General features: G+C 34.3%; 1 protein-coding gene across 1 annotated transcript; it reads left to right on the top strand.

Annotated features, from left to right (window-relative positions):
* The first annotated feature begins 3,554 nt into the window (after positions 1-3,554).
* LOC21394253 (CLP protease regulatory subunit CLPX2, mitochondrial) lies at positions 3,555-20,651 on the top strand. Its single transcript, XM_024167798.1, has 15 exons — positions 3,555-4,186; positions 5,281-5,342; positions 5,528-5,628; positions 5,740-5,819; positions 8,344-8,394; positions 8,511-8,585; positions 8,665-8,742; positions 9,436-9,492; positions 10,021-10,091; positions 10,213-10,312; positions 10,521-10,625; positions 16,033-16,095; positions 16,226-16,348; positions 19,020-19,178; positions 20,386-20,651. The coding sequence occupies exons 1-15, from the start codon at positions 3,599-3,601 to the stop codon at positions 20,437-20,439; spliced, it is 1,767 nt and encodes a 588-aa protein (XP_024023566.1). The 5' UTR covers positions 3,555-3,598; the 3' UTR covers positions 20,440-20,651.
* The last annotated feature ends 3,234 nt before the right edge of the window (positions 20,652-23,885 follow it).

The following is a 23,885-nucleotide window of genomic DNA, read 5'->3' as shown; positions in this document are numbered from 1 at the left end:
TCTTTCCCTTAGTCATGGTTTTTATCGTTGAGTTTTCCTGACAAGATTTTAATAAGACAGTTTTAGTAGCATATTATAATAATGAGAATATTGTACTCTTTTTTTTTCACTAGGATTTTTATCCTACTGGGTGTTTACCTAGTAAGGTTTGAATGAGGCATATTAACTGTTGAACGTCCAAGGAGGAGATTTATCAATAAATAGATTTATTAATGTGGATGTTCACCTTCTTAACACCTCCAGTAAACCGTAAACCCTATTATAGTTGTTTGATCATTTAATGTGAAAGAGGATTTTTTTAATTCTCATGACCTAGAAGTGCTATATCTTAAGTGCTATTGGCGCACTATTGTATTTTGTTACGAGATTTGATATAACAGTCTTTGTCAATGGTGTTAAATAAATATTGTTTTCATGAACATCAGATAAAAATTTATTTTGGTCACAATTTAAAGTCAAAATTTGATTGTGTTTGTTTACATATGGTGGGATTTTTATATCTCGGCCCTCAACAAATCAAACTCTTACCACAACATTTGAACCGTGTTGAAATATTAGCAATATATGAGGTAAGTTCATTTGTTAAAGGAATTCCAATGGTGTTATATGAGGAGATGCAACCTGTTTAACCTGAGTTAAAGAGACATAATCAAGCACATTTTATTGAAGTTCATAGTCACATATAAACTCCAGAAGACAAGAGAACTAGGCGTGCATCAAATTTGTTATAGTGATAACTTGACAGATTTGTTAATTGAGACACTCTCTGCAGCTACATTTGAGAAATTGATCCACAAGATCAATACGCGTTGACTTAAAAATCTTTATTGTTACTGAAGAAGACATGTTGACGTGAGGGGAGGCTACTGCGTACTATACTCTTTTTTCCTTGGTATAGATTTTGTCTCATTGAATTTTCCTTGCAAGATTTTTAAGGAGGCACTTCCAAACGCAAATCCTACAAGAATTATGCACTTCTTTTCCCTTTACTAAAATTATTTTCCACTAAGTTTTTTCTTAATAAGGTTTTTAACGAGACATATTCTTTGGTAGGTGGACATTTAAAAGAGAGTGTTGTAAATCAATTAAGTGTGGATGCCACCTCTCGGTATTTCATAACCTCTCATTTGGAACCTATTATCTCTTCATAATTCATCTCTTAATGTTGTGTATTATCTCTTCATAATTCTCATTTTAATATTGTATGTAACTCATATAATTTGTGTCTTTACTCTATCTTTACTCATGATTCCTAACTTATAAATAGAAGTTGTATGAGCTTATTTTAAACACACCTATTACAAGCGAATGAAAAAATATAAAATGAACGTCTTTCATATTTTTCTTATGTCTCTCTTTTATTGATGCTTTGTAGTTACTTTTTATGCTATTTTCATTTGTTTTATATAATACACTCGAAAATGTACCAAAATATTACCGTTACAGCACCCCAATGTTAATATACATTTTGTAGACGTTTAGTTTATTGATTTATAACTATAATTTAAAATAATTTTTGATTCACAATATATTTTTTTATGAGAAAAAATATTATAATTTAGAATTATGATTTAAAATAATTTTTAATTTACAGTATATTTTTTCTAAAAATATTATAGTGAATTATTATCATTCAATGTATGCAACGAATCGTACTCTAAATTATGACCAGTAATATGGGTCACGACACGACTTGAAAATGACACGAATTTTACGGGTTAAGGTTGAGAAAAAAGAGATTCAGGTCAGAATTAGGTCGACCTGAAATTGACACGAAAAACACGGGTCAATTTCGGATTAGACTTGCCTAACCCGAACACGACACAAAACTCGTAAAAAACTAAAAAATACATATATTTTTCATTGCATATTTTAAATTTTATTATGAACTTGTGATATCATGATAGTTATACTAAAAATCTTATACTATTATTTGCTTAATTTCAATGGATGTTATTGTATTTTAGTGTGTTATGAATTTTAAGTTATTTTTAATATGTAAAAAACTAAAGAAAAGTATACAATTTTCGTGTCAATTTCGGGTTCACGGGTCAATTTCGTGTCACGGGTCATTTTCAGGTCGTGTCGTGTCAGCTCGTAAAATGGTCGTGTTGTGTTCGTATTGCAGTTTTTAAAAAATTTCGGGCATGTTCTTTTGTCAAAAAAACTCAAAAAAAGACAACTCAAGTTTCAACTTTATTCAAGTTCATGTTCTTTTAAGTTTCAACTTTATTCAATTTTACTCAACTTTATTTAGGGATTGTTCTTTTGAGTGAAAAACTCAAAAAAAGACAATTCGAGTTACAACTTTATTCGAATTCATGTTATTTTAAGTTTAAACTCGAGTTCAGGACTAAAACTCGAGTTTAAGGGCATGTTCTTTTGTCTAAAAAACTCAAAAAAAGACAACTCAAGTTTCAACTTTATTCAAGTTCATGTTCTTTTAAGTTTCAACTTTATTCAATTTTACTCAACTTTATTTAGGACTTGTTCTTTTGAGTGAAAAATTCAAAAAAGACAATTCGTGTTACAACTTTATTCGAATTTATGTTCTTTTAAGTTTAAACTCGAGTTTATGACTAAACCTCGAGTTCAAGTTTCCCCTCCAACTTGAGTTCAGAAACTCGAACTCAAATTAATGAACAATATTTTTTCTATTCTTAAAAATGCTATAACTTTTTCGTTTTAATTCTGATTGAGATGATTTTTTTTTCTATGCGTTGACAACGAAAAGACGAATAAAACCCGACCCATATACCATATTAAAATTTTTCATTAGCATTGAGTTTTTATTAAAATACTATCTAAATACAAATTAAAGTTTTGACTCACTCAAACACAAACTTAAAAAGATTCTTATCTCAAACTATAACTCAAATGTACACAACTAAACACAAACTCAAGTTACAAGTTCAACTCAAGTTATAACTCAAATTTAACTCAAGAATTATACTCAAGTTAAACTCCAAAAGAACAAGCCATTGGTTTCCCCTTCAACTCGAGTTCAGAAACTCAAACTCAAATTAATGAACAATATTTTTTATATTCTTAAAAATGCTATAACTTTTTCATTTTAATTCTGATTGAGATAATTTTTTTTATGCGTTGACAACGAAAAGACGAATAAAATCCGACCCATATACCCTATTAAAATTTTTCATCAGCATTGAGTTTTTATTAAAATACTATCTAAATATAAATTAAAGTTTTAACTCATTCAAATACAAATTCAAAAAGATTCTTATCTCAAACTATAACTCAAATGTACACAACTAAACACAAACTCAAATTGCAAGTTCAGCTCAAGTTATAACTCAAATTCAACTTAAGAATTATACTCAAGTTAAACTCTAAAAGAACAAGCCCTTAAGTTCTAACTTCAACTCAAGTTATAACTCAAATTTAACTTAAAAATTACACTTAAGTTACACTTCAAAAGAATAATCATTTCGTGTTACGAGTCGTATTCAAATTAACTATAAATTTAAAAAAAAATGCTCAAAACACGACACTAACCCACACTAATTGCCACCCTACTTCGAACGCAGCAAATATAAACAAGGTTGCCACTGTAATTTTCTTTCACCTCGGAAAAAAAATGCTTCCATTTCTCCGTCTCACCCGTTCTTCCATCCGACTCATCTCCGCTGGCGGAGTCTCCGTCTTCCGCCGCCGCCACTCTCCCCTTACTCCTCCCACCACCGCCGCAGCCGCCGCAATAGCAGGCCACCGCCACGGCGGCCATGTTCGGCACAACTGCGACGGCCCGACCTCGGGAGATCACCGCCACTACATTAGGGCGGAGGTGAACTGCCCTCGCTGCTCGAAGAAAATGGCGGTCCTCTTCTCGAACCGCCCGCTTTCGATCACGGCCAAGGAGGTGGGGATTTATCAGGCGGTGAATCTCTGCCCTAACTGCAAGACCGCCTTCTATTTTAGGCCCTTCAAGCTCGAGCCTTTGAAGGGGAGCTTCATCGAGATCGGGAGGGCCAAGGGTGGGAAAGAGACGGCGGCGGATGGCGGCGATCGGTGTCGGAGTGGAGGCGCGGAGGAAACGACGTCGTTGGAGGTGGAGGAAGGGGGTAATGGCGGTGGAAGATCGGTGAGGGATTTGGATTTGCCGACGCCGAAGGAGATTTGCAAGACGCTTGATGAGTTCGTTGTCGGACAAGAGAGAGCCAAAAAGGTAATTGCTTGTGTTGCTAAACAATTACCCCCTTTTTCTAGCCAAAAAAAAAAAAAAAAAAAAACTTCAACACTTAATAGTAGAATTTGTGTAATCAGGTTGTTCTTAGGTGTAATACGAATTACGAAGATGGATCCTGATATCTTTTTGTGTAATAAAGTTCTCAGATTTTTTTTTGTTAGGGTTTGTTTGTTTGTTTTTTTGGCACTATTACTTCATAACAATCTGGGCTCTGAGCTTTCAATTTTGAAAAATAAGATCCTACATTTGAAAATCTATTGCATTTGTAGTCTGATAGCTAATAGACGAAATGCCCCATAAAATGCAAAGTTTGATCTTGTATTCTTTCCATTGGTATTTGAGATCCCAATTGCTGTCTATTAATTGACATCCATTTTCGATTATATACCATCAAAGATGGTTAAGTTTACGATCCTTGATGCCAAAATTATGAGTTTGAAGAAAAGTTCGGGGTACATTTGTGTATATTACATTTACCCTTTAGTTAATTCAAATACTGAATTTCAGTTTCAACGGAGTTTTGTTCCTTATATACGAAGTTCTTAGTTGCTTTTCAAAATGTTCTTTATTGTGTTAGTGTAGAGTCTGTTTGTCCCGTTCCGGTCCTTGAAGTAGCTGAGTTAACAATGTCTAAGGGGAGTGCTCGTCATGTTAGAGGCAACACTTTTATAGCATTTCAGAAATCAACATTTTTCTATGTAGATGAATTTGCTCACATAGGGCCTGCGTTCAATGTATTAAGTAAGTTGTAGAAGAACTTGGATTTTATTAGTAGACACGAAATGATGATTAGATTCATAAGAAGATTGGATCCCCTTGTTTGAATGTATTAAGTAAGTTGTAGAAGAATTTGGATTTATTAGTAGACAAGAAATGATGATTACATTCATAAGAAGATTGAATCCCCTTGTGCACAAAGGACTAGAGGGGAAATGGCGATATTATCTTATCTATTTACTGCTTGTAATTGATGTAGAATAGGAGAATAAGAGTTGTATGATTGATTCTGTAGTTCTGCATGTTAATTTAATTTGTGCCGCAGCAGTCCATTTATGCATCTGGTTTTGTAACAGGTGCTTTCTGTTGCAGTTTACAATCATTACAAGAGATTATATTATGCATCTGAGCTGCAACGGTTAGTGTCGTAGACTGTAGTGTTTTTCTCAATGGGGTGTTTTCTCCAAAGTATGACAATTTCCTGTCTTGTCAATGACTTTTAAGGTGGCAATGGAGCAATCAATTTGTAATTTACTGACTACCAAGATTTTGATTGTTGTATATGTGATGTTGCTTAGTAATTGAGACTGCATGATATACCAGATATGGTGTACAATCTGGTAAATGTAAAGATGATAATGACGACATTGATTTTGTTGAATTGGATAAGAGCAACATATTGTTGATGGGCCCCACTGGTTCAGGTAAGTGATGAGTTCTTTTTCATGTATCTGTGGTTGATATCTGTGTGGAAATAAGCAGTGAGGACTGCTGTTCTGATTTATATGTGCTTTTACTGTGATGTGCAAGGATAGGGAAGACCTTACTTGCAAAAACACTGGCCCGCGTTGTTAATGTGCCGTTTGCCATTGCCGATGCAACAACATTAACACAGGCAAGTAGACTATTTGGTAACATTGCATTAATTGATTGAAAGTATGATCGTGATTCCTTATGCTATTTGCTCAGATGCACATTTGTTGGTATCTGCTTTTAAGGTATTATGCCAAGTTTTGTGTTGGTGTAGCTCAATTGTGACGTTGATTTTCTAGGAAATATGTTTCCTAGTTCTTTTTTATTTTTTGGAACCTTAATTTACTTCACTCATTGGTTATGATAGGATCAGATATTAGTTTATGATTAAAGAATTTGTCCTCATGAAAGAAACCAGTTATAGTGTTTACTGAAACCAAGTAAAAACTTGACGATGGTAAGTCAATGATTTTATGACTGGTCTAGGTGATAATACGTTGGTCGGGTGATTACGCCCAAACGTGTTGAAAATAAAGCGTTCGCGGTAGCACAATTAGGGCGGTTGTATCCACAAGGAGGAGACAAATTAAACAAGAAATGATTAGCAAATAAAAAGCATTAGGAGATAAATAATAAAATCAAAATAAAAGAAAATGAAATTTTTGTTGAGAAGTTTAAGCGTAAGAAAAATATATGAGAAACCTATGTAATTAAAACCGGTAAGGCGTCGAGATTCCCCTACATGCTTTGTTCACCCGATTGGATTTTGATTTTTAAGATTACTCAATTGAAAATTTCACATCCCAAACTGACAATCAGAAAATAAATATTTGAAGAACTTGTGAATAAAAATGTATTCGAGTGAGTAAAATTCTTACGTTGTAACCTAATGAAAATTGTTCTTACAAGAAATCCTAAGCGACAATATACCGTTGGTAATATTGCAGTAAAAGACTACTCATAAAACAATATTATCGATATAATTTATTGAGCAACAATTACATAAAAAGAGCATGACTAAATTCATATAAAAGTTGACAACAAAATATATCAATATGAGAAATTAGAAAAAGATAGAAGAAAATTAATCTCTCAAATATATAAACTTTGGAAAACAAACGGAGAATCAAAATCCACTCAAGATCACTTCACATATAGGTTTCTCTCTAACCTCACCAAAGAACTCTAGCCTAACTTGCACATAATTCCCACAAAATTCTAAAGAGAAAATATGAGAATAAGAGCAAGAAAATTAGAGAAAAAGTGTCTAAGCTTAGGCTAAAAATCAACAACCTAACACACTTAACAAAGGCCTTATTTATAGAGTTTTGGGAATGCTAAAAAAAAACTATCAGCAGAAAATAAAAGTAAAAACGGATCCCAATTAAATTAGAATTTACAAGGCTTAATTTTGAGAGTAACGGCTGATTATGGTGGGAAGAAAAACCATCACAAACGGATACAAATTGATGAATAATCCCAAGTATTATGCATGAACGGCTCGAGCAGGGGAATGAAAACGCCACATGGCACACTAAGATTCGTCCAGGACTGACGCTTGGAGTACGCGGGATAAAAACTAGCTTCGGACGTGACACGTGGCGCGCGCTGAGTGGCTGAGAGGAAGAATGGCCAACAGTTGGGTCCCATATGGACACGTGGCGCGCGCTGATGGGAGAACTACTGCACGGCGGGATCCATGCAGAAGAAGAAAGAAAACGTGCCTGACGCGCACGTGGAAGGCACTCGCTTGGGGGAGGAAGCAGTGCGTGCCAAACACGCGTGTGCGAGGGGACAGCTCAGATAGCGACACGTGGCGGCGCTGGTGAGGCTCGCGCGACTCGGCTCGGTTGGCAGACGGCTGCTGATGGCTTTCTTTCTTTTTCCTCTTTTTAGTTTTGGCCCAAATGTCTTATTTTCCTACAAAACAAAATAAATTAAATTAAATACTTCCACAAAAAATTAATTCCACGAAAATATTTAATTAAAACCTAATTTATTTAACAATTGTAAACAAATTAAGTGCATTTTCATGCGCTTATCATCGGGGTTATGGTACTAGTCTTTGCTTAAGAACTATACAAAACAGTAGCAGATTTGTGTTCTTATTGTATTATGGGGTAAAGATACTATTTATTGCAGTTGATCCAGACCTGCATTTCCTAAAAATCTGATGATGTAGGACAGCAACTGGGATTAGGATTAGGATTTATTTTTATTTTCCAGCCTTATCGTTCTTATTTTTGTTGTTTTATTTGGATTAGGATTCTTTTATTGTTTTAGAGTGTGAACAGAATTAGGACTTTTGGATTACATTCTATAAAAGACCAGCACTACGTTGGAGTTTTAGTTCTGTTCATATATTTTCAGATTTAATAGACTTTACTTTTTTCATATTATTTTGCTGCCCACTTTGTTGCTGCGTCATCAAAACCCCCAACCAACAAGATACTTATTATTTTTGGACATTATGACTGTTTTGTCTCTACTGACTCCAATATTATACTAGCGTTTTTTTTTTAATGTCTATTTTGTGTCTTAATTGTTGAAATTTGGACATAGGAGCTATTCTTGTTAATTAGTGTTGTTTGTAGTCAACAAAAGCTGTTTCTATTGTTTACCTGGGCTTTCTTAACAACTCGGTTAGTCTTTTTCCCTTCTTCCAGGCTGGCTATGTCGGAGAGGATGTTGAATCAATTTTGTACAAACTACTTGTGGTACAGTTCACGTGTATATTGTGCACCTCAAAGACGGTGAAGTTGGATAAGTTGGATTTTCTTTTGTGTCCAGTCCTTTAACACGTGTGATTATGTCGTTATTCTTATGTGCCTAGGAAGCCGATTTCAATGTGGAAGCAGCTCAGAGAGGGATTGTTTACATTGACGAAGTTGATAAGATAACTAAGAAGGTCTTTTGAGAAGTATACAGATTATTTACTTGGATGTTTTAATTTCTAGTTGAGGCTAACAAGGTGAACTTTTCTGCAGGGCGAGAGCATTAACATTGGCAGGGATGTATCTGGAGAGGGTGTTCAACAGGCACTGCTAAAAATGTTGGAAGGAACTGTGAGTTAATTAACCTTAAACTGGTTTTATATCTATGGATCTACCTATATGGATGTCAGGATGCATTTTATTTCTTGTTTGTCTCTAAAAGCAAACAGAAGCTTAGATTGTTCATTCTCCACGGGTCCTTCTCCGCTAGTTTAGGGATTTTCTTATTCAAGCATTTAGGAAAGCAGATTTTTGGAGATGCTTTATCTTTCGTTGCTATCGTCTGATCCATTTTGTCCCTGTATAAATATTCAATTCTCTTATCTCAATGTACATGCCGTTTTTGATTATGCAGCCAAAGTGTATTTGTTCTTGAAACTTGTGAAAAAACATTGGAGTTCCGAGTTCTTGCAAAATAATTATATTGCAACTTACAAGTTCTCTGCTAGAAATTTTATTCAAAATACGGGTAAACTCATCTTTTTTGTCCTTGGGAGTTTTCATTACATTAATGACATCATTATGGAACTGTTATATGACTTGGGGCTTTTTAACAAATATGCAAAAACTGCTTGTGTTGTTTTTTTTTTTTTTTTGGAAGGCTTATTGGTTTTTTTAAAATTTACGCTAAGATGCTTTATATTAGCAAGAATATGTTTATTTAAGGTTGTGTGCTTATCTTTGAAGTGATTAGGAGACTTTAGCCTGAAGCTCATATAACATTTTTATTGGATTATTATGTAACTAATGGATTTGTTTTCTCAGGTGGTGAATGTTCCTGATAAAGGAGCTCGGAAGCATCCCCGAGGTGATACCATTCAGGTAAAATGGAGAATTTGCCTGAAGAACTAGGCCTTGGCTTTGCAATATTGCTATTACGCATATGTTTGGTAGTTAACATGAAAAAGAACATTAGGTTAGCAAGTTATGTCCATAAAGCCAGCCTCCTGAATGGCTAGCTTGCTATTTCTCTTGCTGAGGAGGTACATTAGTTTTCTTCCTAATATTAGAACAATATGTAGTTTTTCACTTCTTTTCATGAGTTCAACGTTGTGCCAGAATGCCTGCTGCACAAAGCTGCTTTTTCTTCTCTGGAGGATTGCTCTTCTTCTTCTTCTTCTTTTTTTTTTTTCTAATTTTATTTAAAAGGAACTTTATCTAGTGCGTTGGGTTTTATTGGCTTTTCATACCAGTGAGGAATGTGCACTAACTTTACATGGAACAATAGACTGCAAACGTTAGGGAGCTACATATTAGTGGATTTTTATTTTTTTTATTACCACGATTTTCTCCTCTTTAGATGTTGCTTCCTGGGGCATCAATTAATTAACTTTACTCCAATTTCTGTAGATCGATACCAAGAATATCCTATTCATATGTGGGGGTGCATTCATTAATTTGGAGAAGACTATTTCTGAAAGGTAATTCTTTTCTTTTCTTTTTTGGTGGGGAGGGGCTTTTGTGAAAAAATCTTTTCCAGTTTACTCATCCACGATTACAAAAATTTGGAAGCTGATTATTAGTTGCATGGCAATTTTCCAGAAGGCAAGATTCTTCTATTGGTTTTGGAGCACCAGTTCGGATGAACATGCAGAGCAATAGAGTGACTGATGCTTTAGTGACATCATCGCTGTTGGAATCTGTGAGAATCAAATTCTGATATTATGGTTACAAAGAATCTTCAACCATAGTTTTATGTTTGTTTACCATTTCCATTTTATTTATTTATTGAGTTGAGATTGTAATTAACTTCCTCATCTCTCACGTCTCTAGTGTCACGTTGGCTTAAATTACAGAAATTCAAAAAAGTAAACTAAACAAATACAAATATCAAAACTTTCAATTTGCAGGTAGAAAGTGGGGACCTTATTGCATACGGCATGATACCCGAGTTTGTTGGACGACTTCCAATTTTAGTTTGCTTGTCAGCATTAAACGAGGACCAACTCGTTCAGGTACATTTGCTCTATTCATTACAGTGAGAACAAAAGAGGTGTAAAATTTATTTTTTTTATAATTAAATGATTTTGATTAAAAAAGAGTTAGTTTGATAGGAACCCGGAAATCTGAACTTCATTAACAACACTAAAAATGGAAAATTACAGGATAAATGGGCGGTTTCAAGGACCCCCGATCTCCAAGATAGTGCACATCACTAGACACTCTTCACAAATCTCATCATGCCCCCTCATTAGCCACTAGACCCGTATTTATACTACTAAAAGACTACTAAAAACAACTACTAGCTATCAGGTTCCTAACATAGTTACAAAGAAATAAAGAAAATTAACACTTTGAGGACAAGAAGTTCTCAAAGAGAACGGAGAAAAGACCAGTAAAACTAAAATTAAACGAAGCACACTGGAATTTATACAAAAGTGGTGGTGCAAATGTCAAGCTGGATCCTAAAACTTGCAATATTTTCTTCTCGGTTAAGTACGCTTACACCTAGGCTTGTTTACAAACATAGTTCGAACTCGGGCTGAACCCTGGCCTAATTTTCTTCAAAATTATGGTACTTTTGCATGCATGTATGTGCTATATATGCAATTACCAGGCGCTAATAAAACTTGAAGAGCATTGGATGTTAATATAATGAACTTGGTATTTTTTTTGGGTTAATTACAAAAATTTCCCCTGAACTGTATTTCTTATAACACTTTGCCCCCTTATCTTTGAAACGTAACATCCGTTCTCCCTGAACAATGAAATGCTAATAAAAAAACCCCTCTATTAGGTTTTTTTAACAGAAATTGACATTTAATTTGTTATTTTGTGATATTTTGGTAGCTCTACAACAACAACAAGCCTTAATCCCTACTTAATTGGGATCGGCTATATGGATTTTACTTTTCTACACGTCTCTGTTCGAAATTAAACTTTCCTAAAAGCCTAGGTCTATAATGTCTTTTTTAACGACTTCGGTCCACGTAATTCTTGGTCTACCTCTCCCTCTCTTAGTATTAGGTATAAGAATGTCCTCCCAAGCACGAACTGGTGCTTTTAGCGGTATACGTTGGACATGCCCGTACCACCTCAAGCGGCCTTCGCGCACCTTATCTTCTATTGGTGCTACACCTATTTTACTATGAATAACTTCATTCCTTATGCGATCCATTCTCGTATGGCCACTCATCCATTTTAACATACGCATTTCTGCCACACTCATCTTAAATATATGTTGTCTCTTAATGGCCCAACATTCACTACCATATAACATAGCTGGGTGGATTACAGTTCTATAGAACTTTCCTTTCAACTTAATAAGCATCTTGCCATCACATAAAACTCCGGTAGCTTTCTTCCACTTAACCCACCCTGTCTTAATCCTATGTTGAATATCCTCTTCTCTATCTCCTTCGTACTGCACTATAGACCCAAGGTACCTAAACTTCCTAGAAGCCCCAATCTCTACACCATCTAAAGAAATTCCATCACTCTGATTATTTGAATTACTAAACCTACAATGCATGTATTCAGTTTTCGTACTACTTATCCCTTCGTCTCGAGAGTCTGTCTCCACAGTTCTAACTTACGGTTAACTCATTCCTTATGTTCATCAACTAAAATTATATCATCCGCAAAAAGCATACGCCAAGGAACTCTATTTTAGATTTCTCTTGTCAGCTCATCCATCACGATGGTGAAAAGATAAGGACTAAGAGCAGATCCTTGATGAAGGCCGATCCGAATGAGGAACTCTGCCGTGTAGCCTCCAGTAGTTCTTAGACTCGTGACCACCCCATCGTACATGTCCTTAATTACCTTAATATACCTCACATGTACTCATTTTTTCTAGCAACCACCATAAAAATTCCCTCGGCACCCAATCATATGCATTTTCTAAATCTATAAAGACCATATGTAGGTCTGTCTTGGCTTCTCTGTACCTGTCCATTAGCATCTTAAGAAGAAAAATGGCTTCTGTGGTTGATCTACCTGGCATGAAACCAAATTGGTTACCTGAGATGGTAGTTATGGCCCTTAATCTCCTTTCGATAACTCTCTCCCAAAGTTTCATAGTGTGGCTTATTAACTTTATGCTCCTATAGTTGTTACAATGCAGCACATCTCCTTTATTCTTAAAGACGGGGACAAGAATACTTTTCCTCCATGCATCAGGCATATGCTTCTTCTTTAGTATCTCATTAAAAAGCTTAGTGAGCCACACAATTCCAGCATCTCTTAACGCCATCCAAACCTCTATTGGAATATCATCTGGCCCCACATGCCTTTCCCTTTTTCATCTTTCGTAGTGCAGTTTTAACTTTCGAGACTCTAATTCCTCTTGTATACATCACATTAAGTTCTCCTTGTGATATAAGATTGTTAAACTCTATCGCCTGATCATCATTATAAAGCTTCTCAAAGTAACTCCTCCACCTTTCCCTAATGTCTTTATCTCTTGTCAGAACCTGATTCGTATCATCCTTAACACACCTCACTTGATTTAAGTCCTAACACTTCATTTCTCTTATCTTAGCTAGTTTATATATATCCTTATCTCCTTCTCTAGTCTCAAGTTTCTTATATACCTCATCTAAGTAAGTAGAACGAGCCTTACCAACTGCTCGCGTAGCTTCTTTCTTTGTTTCTTTGTACTTATTAAAAGTTTCAACATCCTTACGCTTTGGTAAATCTCTATATAAATCCCACTTGGTCATAATAGCCTTTTGAACTTCCTCATTCCACCACCAGGTTTCTTTGCCAGGGGGGCCTTTACCTCTAGATTCCCCTAGTACCTCCTTTGCTACTTTTCTAATGCAGCTGGCCATGGCATCCCACATAGTATTTACATCACCTACATATAACCAAGTAGCCTCATCTAACAACTTCTCTTTAAAGGCCAATTGCTTTGTTCCCTTCAAATGCCACCAACGAGTTTGTAGGAGGTGGTTTATCTTAATGCTTCTATAGCAAAGCTTAATGCTCACATCTAAGATCACTAACCTATGTTGGGTGGCTAGTGCTTCTCCATGAATTACTTTACAATTCTTAAATAGAGAACAATCTCTATACCTTGTGAGAAAATAATTTATCTGGCTTAAGCTCCATCCATTCTTAAAAGTTATCAATTCTTAAACAATGTGTTTGTTATGATAAAATCATGTCCTAACGCAAATTTCAAAATAGATTTTCCTTCTTCTTTTCGAGCTCCAAAACCAAAACCACCATGGATCCTTTCGAAGTTTTCCCTATCCTTACCAACATGCCCATTGAAATCTCCTCCAATGAAAATGCTATCCTCATTGCCTATACGACACACTAAGTCATCCATGTCTTCCCAGAACTTGACTTTAGTTTCCGCATCCAATCCTATTTGTGGAGCGTAAGCACTAATTAGTTTGAATTTAAAATTTGAACTTTTCATTATGATACATCTGTTATTGATTGAATGTAAATTAAAAGTTTTATGAATCTTTTTTTTTTTTTTTTTTTGTAGAATAAAAAAATTATGAATTCTTTTAAATATTTAAATTAAATTATATACCATAGAATTACTAAAATACACTCAAAATAGCAAATTAAATGTCAATTTCGGTTAAAGACCTAACGGATGGGCTTTTTTGTTAACATTTCATTGTTTAGGGGGATCGAGTATTACGTTTTAAAGATCAAGGGACAAAGTGTTACAAAGGGTATAATTCAGGGGTAATTTTTGTAATTAATCCTTTTTTTTTTTTGATAATAAACAAAGACCTTTTATTGATAAAAAAGATTAATACAAAGAAGCCGAGGACGAGATATCCTCAACAAGAAAGCCACAAAACCAAAAAGGAAAAACTAGGAAAACAACACGAAAGAAAAACTAAAGCCAAAAGCCAACTCCCAATTACAGCCCTCCTGTTAAGAACTATCAAATCAAGCGAGAAAACCCTTAAATTCTTTGTGTGTAGAAGCCCAAAGAAGTGCTAAAAGGTCAATTGAATCCTTTGCTTTGCAGCATTTCTTTCTAGCCAAACCGTCCAAAGAATCGAGATTACAAAGCTATTCCATAAGACCTTAGCCTTCTTATTGGAGCCAAAGCCGACAGAACTATCCAGCATCGAAGCACTAGGATGCTCAGGAGAAGACCAAAGCAGACCCGCTAGGCACAACAAACTGTTCCAAAGATCCCTAGCCACCGTGCAATGTCGAAAAAGATAATTTATAGATTCCCCTGTAGACTTACAAAGGACACGCCAAGGAGAAATGAACAAGTGAGGATGTTTCCTCTGCACTTTGTCACTAGTGTGAAGCTTCCTATGAAACAACAACTAAGCAAAAACTTTTATTCTAGGAGGGACACTAGGGTGACGTTTGGTTCATAGATTCAGAACTATGGTTCATGATTCTGATTTTTTAAATTTAAATTTTTTGTGAGAGAAAAACACTATAACGAACCAAGAACCATGGTTCTAAACGAGGCTAGAACCCTCGAAACAAACGGATCATAGATTTCTAGATGAACAGTTATGGATCAAAATGAATTGGATATGATCTTTGGAAATGCTATCAAACATGGACTTGTAAGAAAATCCCGAGGGATCTCTAGACCAAATCCTTTTGTTAGGACAGGAAGGCTACAAGGAAAAAGTCCCCAAAGCCAAGAGAATAGAGGCCAAATCCTCCACCTCCGTATCATTCAAGTTTCTTCTGAAATCAAAATTCCCATTATGATCTGCATTAGAAGAATATACTCACAAATATGCAATGGAAGCATTTTGAGAATTTGAGAGAGAAAACAATCTAGGAATAGACACTGCAATAGAAGTCTGCCCACGCCAAGAATGTTTCCAAAAAAGAACTCTATTCCCCCCTGCCCACATCCCATTTAATGAGCCGAATAGAAGAATCTATTACCTGATATTAATTTCCAAGGGCTTCTTAAAGCGGCACTACTCACAAGGTTGGAGTCCCAACAATTTGAGCTTAAACCATACTTCTAATGAGCGAAGCCCACAAGATATGTTGTTCTAATGGGAATCTCCACAACCATTTTCCCAAAAGGGTCAAATTTTGTTCAGAAGGTTTATAATTCCCAAGTCCCCATCTACCTTGGACTATCACGATATCCCAAGCCACCAAATTGTCCATTCGCCCCCCTTCCGGACTATCCCACAAAAATTCTCTTATCCCTCTCCAACAGTCTAGCCACTGACCGGAAGTCTAAAAAGGGACATGAAGTAAATAGGGATACTAGCGAAGACAGGCTGAATGAGAGTCAAATCTGCCTCCCATAATGAAACTTGTTATCAAAAGTGAGAACTTCTTGTTGGCTTACTCTATTTGCTCAAGTTGTTGACTTACTCTTTAGTTTCCTTCGTTATGTCATTGACAAGCAAATTTGAGAGCTTATATTCTATTTTTCTTCGGAAATAGGTCCTCACACAACCAAAAAATGCTCTCGGCAAGCAATACAAGAAGATGTTTAGTCTGAACAATGTAAGCTTCTGTTTTGTTTCATATTTTTATTAATAAAGCTCGGTTCTCTTTATACATTACACACATCACACTTTATTACAAGCAATATAGTTTATTATAAGATAGCTTCCTTTTTTGTTTTACATTTCAGGTCAAGTTACATGTGACTGAGAATGCTTTGAGATTGATTGCAAAGAAAGCAATGGCAAAGAACACTGGTGCTCGAGGATTAAGATCCATATTAGAAAACGTTCTTATGGAGGCAATGTTTGAGGTAATATTGAATCCAAGCATATATGAATATATTTATGTGGACTTTATTTTCTCAATATTGAATTTCTACGAGGAGACACAAGAAGAGTCTATTGGGTTAGGTCCTTTTCGTTCCATTAGTGTGCCTCAGGTTTTCCAAAGTAACGACCGTTTTATTTGTAGCAAATAAATAAATAAATAAGTAAATAATTAAATTAATACAAAGAAATTTAAAATTTGACAACCGTTTTTGTTGGTGATAAGTTTCATAGTCATTAATAGATATTTTGTGGACGGTTAGTTATTATTAGATATTTTGTGGATGGTTAAAATGTGAGTTTGTAATTATTCGAATTTGTGGCATGCGATTTGGATGGAGAATTTTGCGTGAGGATATATATTATACTTGAAAACGACCCAATTATTTTGTTTCATGATTTACCATAACAAAAGGCTTTTACATCAATAAATTGTAAATCGTTGCGAGGACATTTCGATTAGATTTTTTGGTCGGGGATGATATGATGAGGAGACATGAGAGTAAATTTTATTTGGGCATCAAAACGAATTAAGAGCCCGTTTGGTTCATGGATTAGAACCATGAGATTAGAACCATTTTTTATTTACGTGTGTTTTTTGTGAGAAAAAATACTATAGCGAACCATGAACCATGATTCGAATCAGGGAACGAATCCTCTAACTAAACGGGCTCTAAGAATTTGATGATCATTGAGAATGGTGTGTTGGATTGGATTCCTTGACATGAGGTGCGAGTCTCGGTAGCCAAGTACTTTATCTACTCAATCTATGGAAGTTAGTCAAGGAATGAAGTGACTATTGTGAGTGATTTATGGAGAAATTTGAGACACTCTACCCCAAATGGAAATATATGCAAGTTCACTCAACAAATAAATATGAGTATTTACTTCTTGGAATAATCATACTATCTCTAAGCCTGACAGAAGCGGGTGATATGTGGGTTGATTAATATATTGCATTGTATAAAGGAATCAAGAAATTTGAGACACTCTACCCCAAATGGAAATATATGCAAGTTCACTCAACAAATAAATATGAGTATTTACTTCTTGGAATAATCATACTATCTCTAAGCCTGACAGAAGCGGATGATATGTGGGTTGATTAATATATTGCATTGTATAAAGGAATCAAGAATTGAGAACTATTGGTATTGAAAAGTGTTTAATGCGTTGCAATTGTGTGAAAGATGAAACTTGTTTTCTTTTTTGCTTTTTGTTTCCCGAATATTTTGGAATTGGGCGAAAGATGTTAATCTAATGATTGATTGGCGAAGGATTTTAATAGGTATGATGAATGAGTGACGTAGGACTTGCTGGAGAAAGGGAAGAGTGAAGATAAATAGAAAGGGAAAGGGAATTGAGAATAGAAAGAGGGGGAATTTAGAGAGAATGAGAGGGAAATAGAAGGGGAATTGGGGATTTAAGAAAGGAATTGAGAAAGAACTTAAGAGAGAGGGAAGAGGAAGAAGAATATAAGAGGGAAGCAATCTGAGAAATGCAATTCAATATTCAATCATCATAGTCTGTTTTTCTTCTAACAAAGTAGCCAATTTATAGGCTAACTACATAATAAAAACTGGAAACTAAATACACTAAATTAAATGCACAAAAGCAGAATAAAAATCAATCCCAAATGATTTGAAAGTCAATTCCAATCAACCAAATGAATTCCGTAATCAAGGAAATCAATCCTAATTAATGTGATCCGCATCAATTAGTCAGCTCAATCTTATAGGGTCACTCAATTTAGAAGAAACTTGAAAGTGTTTGCTTACTGAAAAATGCAAGAGATAAGTTTAAAAGAAAATGTATTTGTTAGTAAGGGACTTGGCCAATTATATATACAATTTATATCATATTTATACACAATCTTCAAATAATTGGGATTTATTACCAACGAATGGATCCTAACACATTTTCTTCTGAATTATTTTTTGCACTTCTAGTTTGTTCTGAGTAGAGTGGCCTTTATAAAATTTAGCCGACTTAATCTCCACCCTATCTATTAACAATCAAGCATTGGATAGCATCTCTTGCTTCATTCTATTTTTTTTTTTCTTTTAATAAAGAGCAACATAGAAAATATTTTTTACTTATAGATCGTTTAAGCTTTCATAGCTACATTGTAGCATATCAACCGGTTTCTGGAACATATAATTCTTAACTCATTCTTTTATACAGTGAAACATATATTTATTTACCACATCACCCACTTCTGTTAGGCAGCTAATGAGATTTTTCCAAGCAGTAAACACTTACATTTGTTTGATATTGACTTTGCATTTACTTCCACTTTTGGATGGGTTGTCCTGAAATGGAAGTACTTGTGGAAATGCCATTTATTGAGAAAGAATCTATAAGTGGAATTTCCACCATCCTTCTCCATATGCGTACAAAGTCTACAAAGTTAAATCATTTATGCCTTAAGTACACGTCTTGCTGTAACATGTTTTCTTGGTAAGCACACGACTGACTAAATATATTGTAAGCTGATATTTGCTAACTAATGTTTTGCCTATTCAAACTGGTTACTTTAGAGGGGCCTATCCAATGTCATGTTTGCCCATTTCTTATGATCCAGTGCAGCTGCCATCAAATGAATCACATCACGACATAGGCCTATCATGACATAACCATTTTAAATGACCACAGGTTCCAGACTCCAAGAAAGGCATTGATATTATTGATGCTGTTTTGGTTGATGAAGAAGCAGTTGGATCAGTGGATTATTCAGGGTGTGGTGCAAAACTTCTCCGTGGTCATGGTGCATTCGAGCAATTTCTTCATGAGATGGAGACCGAAAAGCCCATGGTATGCTTTCTGCTGCTTATTGAGGATCCTTCCTATTTGTTTTTCTTTTCTTTTTTGTTTCCACTTGTGATTTTCTATATATTGTTTGTAATGTGATTCGAATAAAGTTTTTGATTTGAGATAAATCTCCACTTGGATTCAAATTTTAATTCAAATTGGTGTTTGGATGGTGTAAATTATGAATGTGTTGGATAATTGTAAAAAAATTTGAACAAAAAAGAATTAAAATTAAAAATTTGAATTTAAAAATTGTAAAAAGAAGAGAAAAGAAACGAAACGAAGTGTTCGTTTCGTTCGACTCAAAAAAAAAAAAAAAAAAAAAAAAAAAAACTCAATTCGAGTAGAAAACCCAACTCAAATAGGCGTTCGGCAACACAATATGAAACATAGTTTGAATTAAAAACCCAACTCAAGTAGCCCATTTTTGAGTTTACCCCCACCCTTGATATGAAACATAGTTTGAATTAAAAACCCAACTCAAGTAGCCCATTTTTGAGTTTACCCCCACCCTTGATATGAAACATAGTTTGAATTAAAAACCCAACTCAAGTAGCCCATTTTTGAGTTTACCCCCACCATTGAATTCGCAATTTGGAAGCAGTATTCTATAGTGTAGAAGGAGAGAGATTCCCACTTTTGCAACGTGGGTGTGCGCCAAGTATGCAAAGGAATGGGACATGCGGGTCCCAACATCAAGGCAAATGATTTTAAAAGTATTTTAATAATACTTTTTATTCTATTTTTAAATTTATTTTTTTAATTTTTAATTATTTTTTGTTCAAATTTTTTTACAATTATCCAAACACACATTCAGATTTACTCCATTCAAACACCAATTCGAATTAGAATTTCAATCTAAGTGTGGATTTTATCTCAAATCAAATAAAGGAATCACAAAATTTGAACGCGCGAAACAAATGCATCCATGATCTTTGGTAGTAGTCAAGGGTTGTTAAGGAAAAAAAGAAAACAAAAAATCCATTAGGGGTTGCCTTTCATTGGGCGTCATTTCTAGAATTATGACTGGTTCCATCACAGACTAGTATAATTTTGAAGTAGAATGTGATTTTCAGTACAAAAGGTAACTTCCTTTGAACAAATCTTCATCAAAATTTTATTTCTCCATATTAAATTGTCGTGCTTCCTAACTGCCTACATGTATTTTTTATGAGTGTTGGTGAAAAATGTAGTGGGACATGATTTTCAGGTAGAGCATGAACAAGGAAAATCAGAGATCCAGTCAAGAGCTGCGAGCATCTGACATCTTTATTTAGTTGTTATTTTGTAAAGGTGCGTACAGTTATAGTGGTGGAATAGCAATGTTAATGGAAATAGGAGTAGAATAGAATAGAATAGAAAATGGAATTAGAAACACATACTGATTGTTTTGTTTGCTTAGAGTTTGTGGAATCAGTACTTGGACGGGAATTATGGAGTTTGGATGAATATAGAATGGAGTGGAATTTAATTGTATGTTGGCGAGAATGAAGGAGAGAAGGAATTCGTAAGAACAACCTCTTTTAAAATGGATATGGCTAGCAATGAGAGCTCTCACCCATTCATCTATAATCTCATCCAGGACAAAAAAAAAAAAAAAAAAGGGAAACATCATCTTTCATTGTCATATGAACTATTGTGGGCCACATGGTGGTAATGGTCGTAGTTCCTCTCTAAGTCATCCCCAAGTCTCATGGGTTTCTTCATCATATCCTCACCAATTGCTCGACCTAAACGAGATGTCTTTTCAATAACTCCAACAAGTACGCAAGATGACTGTGCTTCATAAGTCTCTCCCTTGTATGCATTTTTTATCATTTTTTTATAAGACCGTGTGAATTGAGATTGAATCACAAATGGTACTTGTGAAAAAGATATGGATGGTGCTTCATTCTTAACCATCATTTTATAAATACTTGAGAATAGCATCATCGAGATTAATGTCATCTCTTTCTTCCTTTTCAAGTTCTTCATCCACATATACATGATTCTCGACATTCTTATCGTGCCTCTACATGACTGCATTTTATTAAAAGAAGCAACTTTTACAACGAGACTAGTGAATTAATTTGTAAATACCATGAGATTGTTTTTCACACTTGCTTCTCAACCAGTATAGTTTGGCCTATTCACTAATGCCTAGACTCTTCTATATGTGGCTGAAGAACTTGAAAAGAAAGGAAGAGATAACATTAATCTTGATGATGATGTTTTCAATATTGTTCATAATATGAGAGGTACGGATAAAGCACAATCCATCCATGTCTTTCACACAAGCATCAAGTGTGACGCAATCTTAATAACGTCGATCTTGTGAAAAAAAAAAATGGTGAAAGAATGCACATAATGAAGAGGCTTAAGTAACACTCTAATGAGTCATTTTACTACTTACTGGAGTTACAAAAAACACATCTGCTTATTTAATGAATGAGGGTAGAGATGAATGAGTGAGGGCTTTCTTAGTTGGCCAGCTTTAGGAGAGGATGCTTTTACTATGTACATATGTTTCTTCCCTTATATTTTGTGTATTTTTTCATGCTTGGAGGCCATTATTTTGGATTATATGAATTAGCTAGGATATTTTCGCTTATTGAATAACTACGATCATAATGCTAAGATTCTGGTGGATGATATATTTTGCTAAGTCCGCTTACCCTCTTACTCTAGCTTTGACTGTGTTTTGGGATGCCATGCACGTTTCTTCAAAATACTTGTGCTATATATATCAAGATCTGTAAATGTACTTTGTTAACAAAGAGAAAACTACCTATTTCTGAAAAAAAGAAAGGGTTGAAAGAATATCATCACCTATGCAATTATGACACGGAAAAACAAGCCATCTTCCAACTTCCCAAGGTATAATTCATGTATTTTAGAGTAACCGTATCTGTTGGTGCCAAAGCTCTTCTATGGAAGATCTTTACTCTCGATAGATAACCCCAAACTATGCTCTCGTTCTTTTTTTTTTTTTTTTTTTTTTTTTTTTTTTTTCTCCCTTTTTTTTTTTTTTTTTTTTTTTTTTTTTTTTTTTGCGTCTTCACATGATTTTTTCACGTTTAACATGGCGCTAGCTGAGTTCTTGCATCACATAGAACTACTTGGACGCTCCCTGGACATCGCAGCTTCTCTCGACACCACACCGACGATGCCGTGATGATCGTTTCAAAAGCACTTTTCTACCAAGTTCTTCGAATCTAAGGACTTATTGAACAATTAGTTGGAATCGAAAGGATCCGACTTACATGTAGAAATAGAAAGTGTCGGAGAAAGCGATTCCAATCACAAGCATGACTTCTTTGTCTTCAAAGATTTGTGGGGTGTCCTAGTTTTTATCTTCATAATCTCGTTTGTTTTCAAACGATACATATGATGTTCTAATTTTTATGCTAATATATGCTTTTAAAGGTGCAACTGTGCAAGACCTGCTTTTTTTTTTTTTTTAAGAGGGACAAAAAGTTTTTTTTTTTTTTTTTTTTTTTTATGGACAAATTTTTTTTTTTTACTGATCATATTATTTTACTTTTATAAAGCAGATCAAGTTAAAATGAATGCGTCCTAAAAGAGGTTAACTAGGCTATTTTATGAAGATACCAATAAAATCTATAAGAAAATAGGTTTTGTAGACTGTTTCAGAATGGATACTAAATGAAACAAATTTAAAAAGTTCCGATTGAGTTATAGCCAAATATTACGTCTGTCTTTACATTTTTGACAATCTAGAAACTATTCCTAATGCTTTCAAATTCTCCTGAAGTTATCACTTAAGTATTTCATAATTTCTTTTTAAGAAAATCTTTAACTAGCTAATTTTTTTTTTTTTTTGGAGGATAACTAGCTAAAGTTTTTGGAATACTAAAAAGTCCTTACTTTAAATTTAAATATTATTAATTATTTAAAAATTAGACAAAACAAAGTTTTAGAATTTTTGTTTCGGGGTTGACGTGTGAGAGAGTTTTTTTTTTCCTGTTTGATTTTTTATTTTTTAAGTTTGGGATAAAAGCAAATAGAATTTACTCTCTTTTTTTTTTTTTTGGTTTTTTATAGTTCTTATTATTTATTAATATTTAAAAAAATTGTTTAAACTGTTGATTTTTAAAAGCATATGTGCCGTTTTCGGGTTTTCAGGGTTGTTCTTTTGGAATGTGACTTGAGTGTAATTTTTGAGTTGAATTTGAGTTATAACTTGAGTTGAAGTTATAACTTGAATAAAGTTGAGTAAAGTTGAATAAAGTTGGAACTTAAAAGAACGTGAACTTGAATAAAGTTGTAACTTGAGTTTAAATTTTTTCTGAGTTTTGTTGCAAAAGAACAACCCCAAGTAGCTAATGGTTTTTCTTCAACTCTTTTGAAAACTTAAGGGGGAAATATGGTGGCAACAACGGTATTCAGTTTTTTTTTTTTTATTTTCTTGTGGTCATATTTGTCCCTACAAAACTCATAGGTATAATGACAAAAACATCTCTAATTTCAATCCCATGATGATAAAAAGTAACCAATAAAAAATTTTAAATCCTTTAAAAAAAATCACTAAATCAAAATAATGATATCACTCAATATTATTTTAAATATGATTATGTAATTTTAAATTTATGATTATTTTATTGGGTGAACTTTTTCTCATTCGTGATTTTTAATCATCGAGAAAAATGAAATTAACCAACAAAAAAAAAAAGAAAAAGGAATTAAAGCCCAAGATAGGGGGCAAGATAG

Source organism: Morus notabilis, unplaced genomic scaffold (genome assembly GCF_000414095.1).
Source record: "Morus notabilis unplaced genomic scaffold, ASM41409v2 Scaffold1340, whole genome shotgun sequence".
NCBI lineage: Eukaryota > Viridiplantae > Streptophyta > Magnoliopsida > Rosales > Moraceae > Morus > Morus notabilis.
This window is presented reverse-complemented; position numbering and strand designations above follow the sequence as displayed.

Coding starts and splice junctions, on each gene's coding strand:
- LOC21394253 (XM_024167798.1), top strand. CDS start 3,599: ATGCTTCCATTTCTCCGTCTCACCCGTTCTTCCATCCGACTCATCTCC. Junction 5,343..5,527: donor TATGCATCTGAGCTGCAACG/GTTAGTGTCGTA, acceptor ATGATATACCAG/ATATGGTGTACAATCTGGTA. Junction 8,586..8,664: donor TTGATAAGATAACTAAGAAG/GTCTTTTGAGAA, acceptor ACTTTTCTGCAG/GGCGAGAGCATTAACATTGG.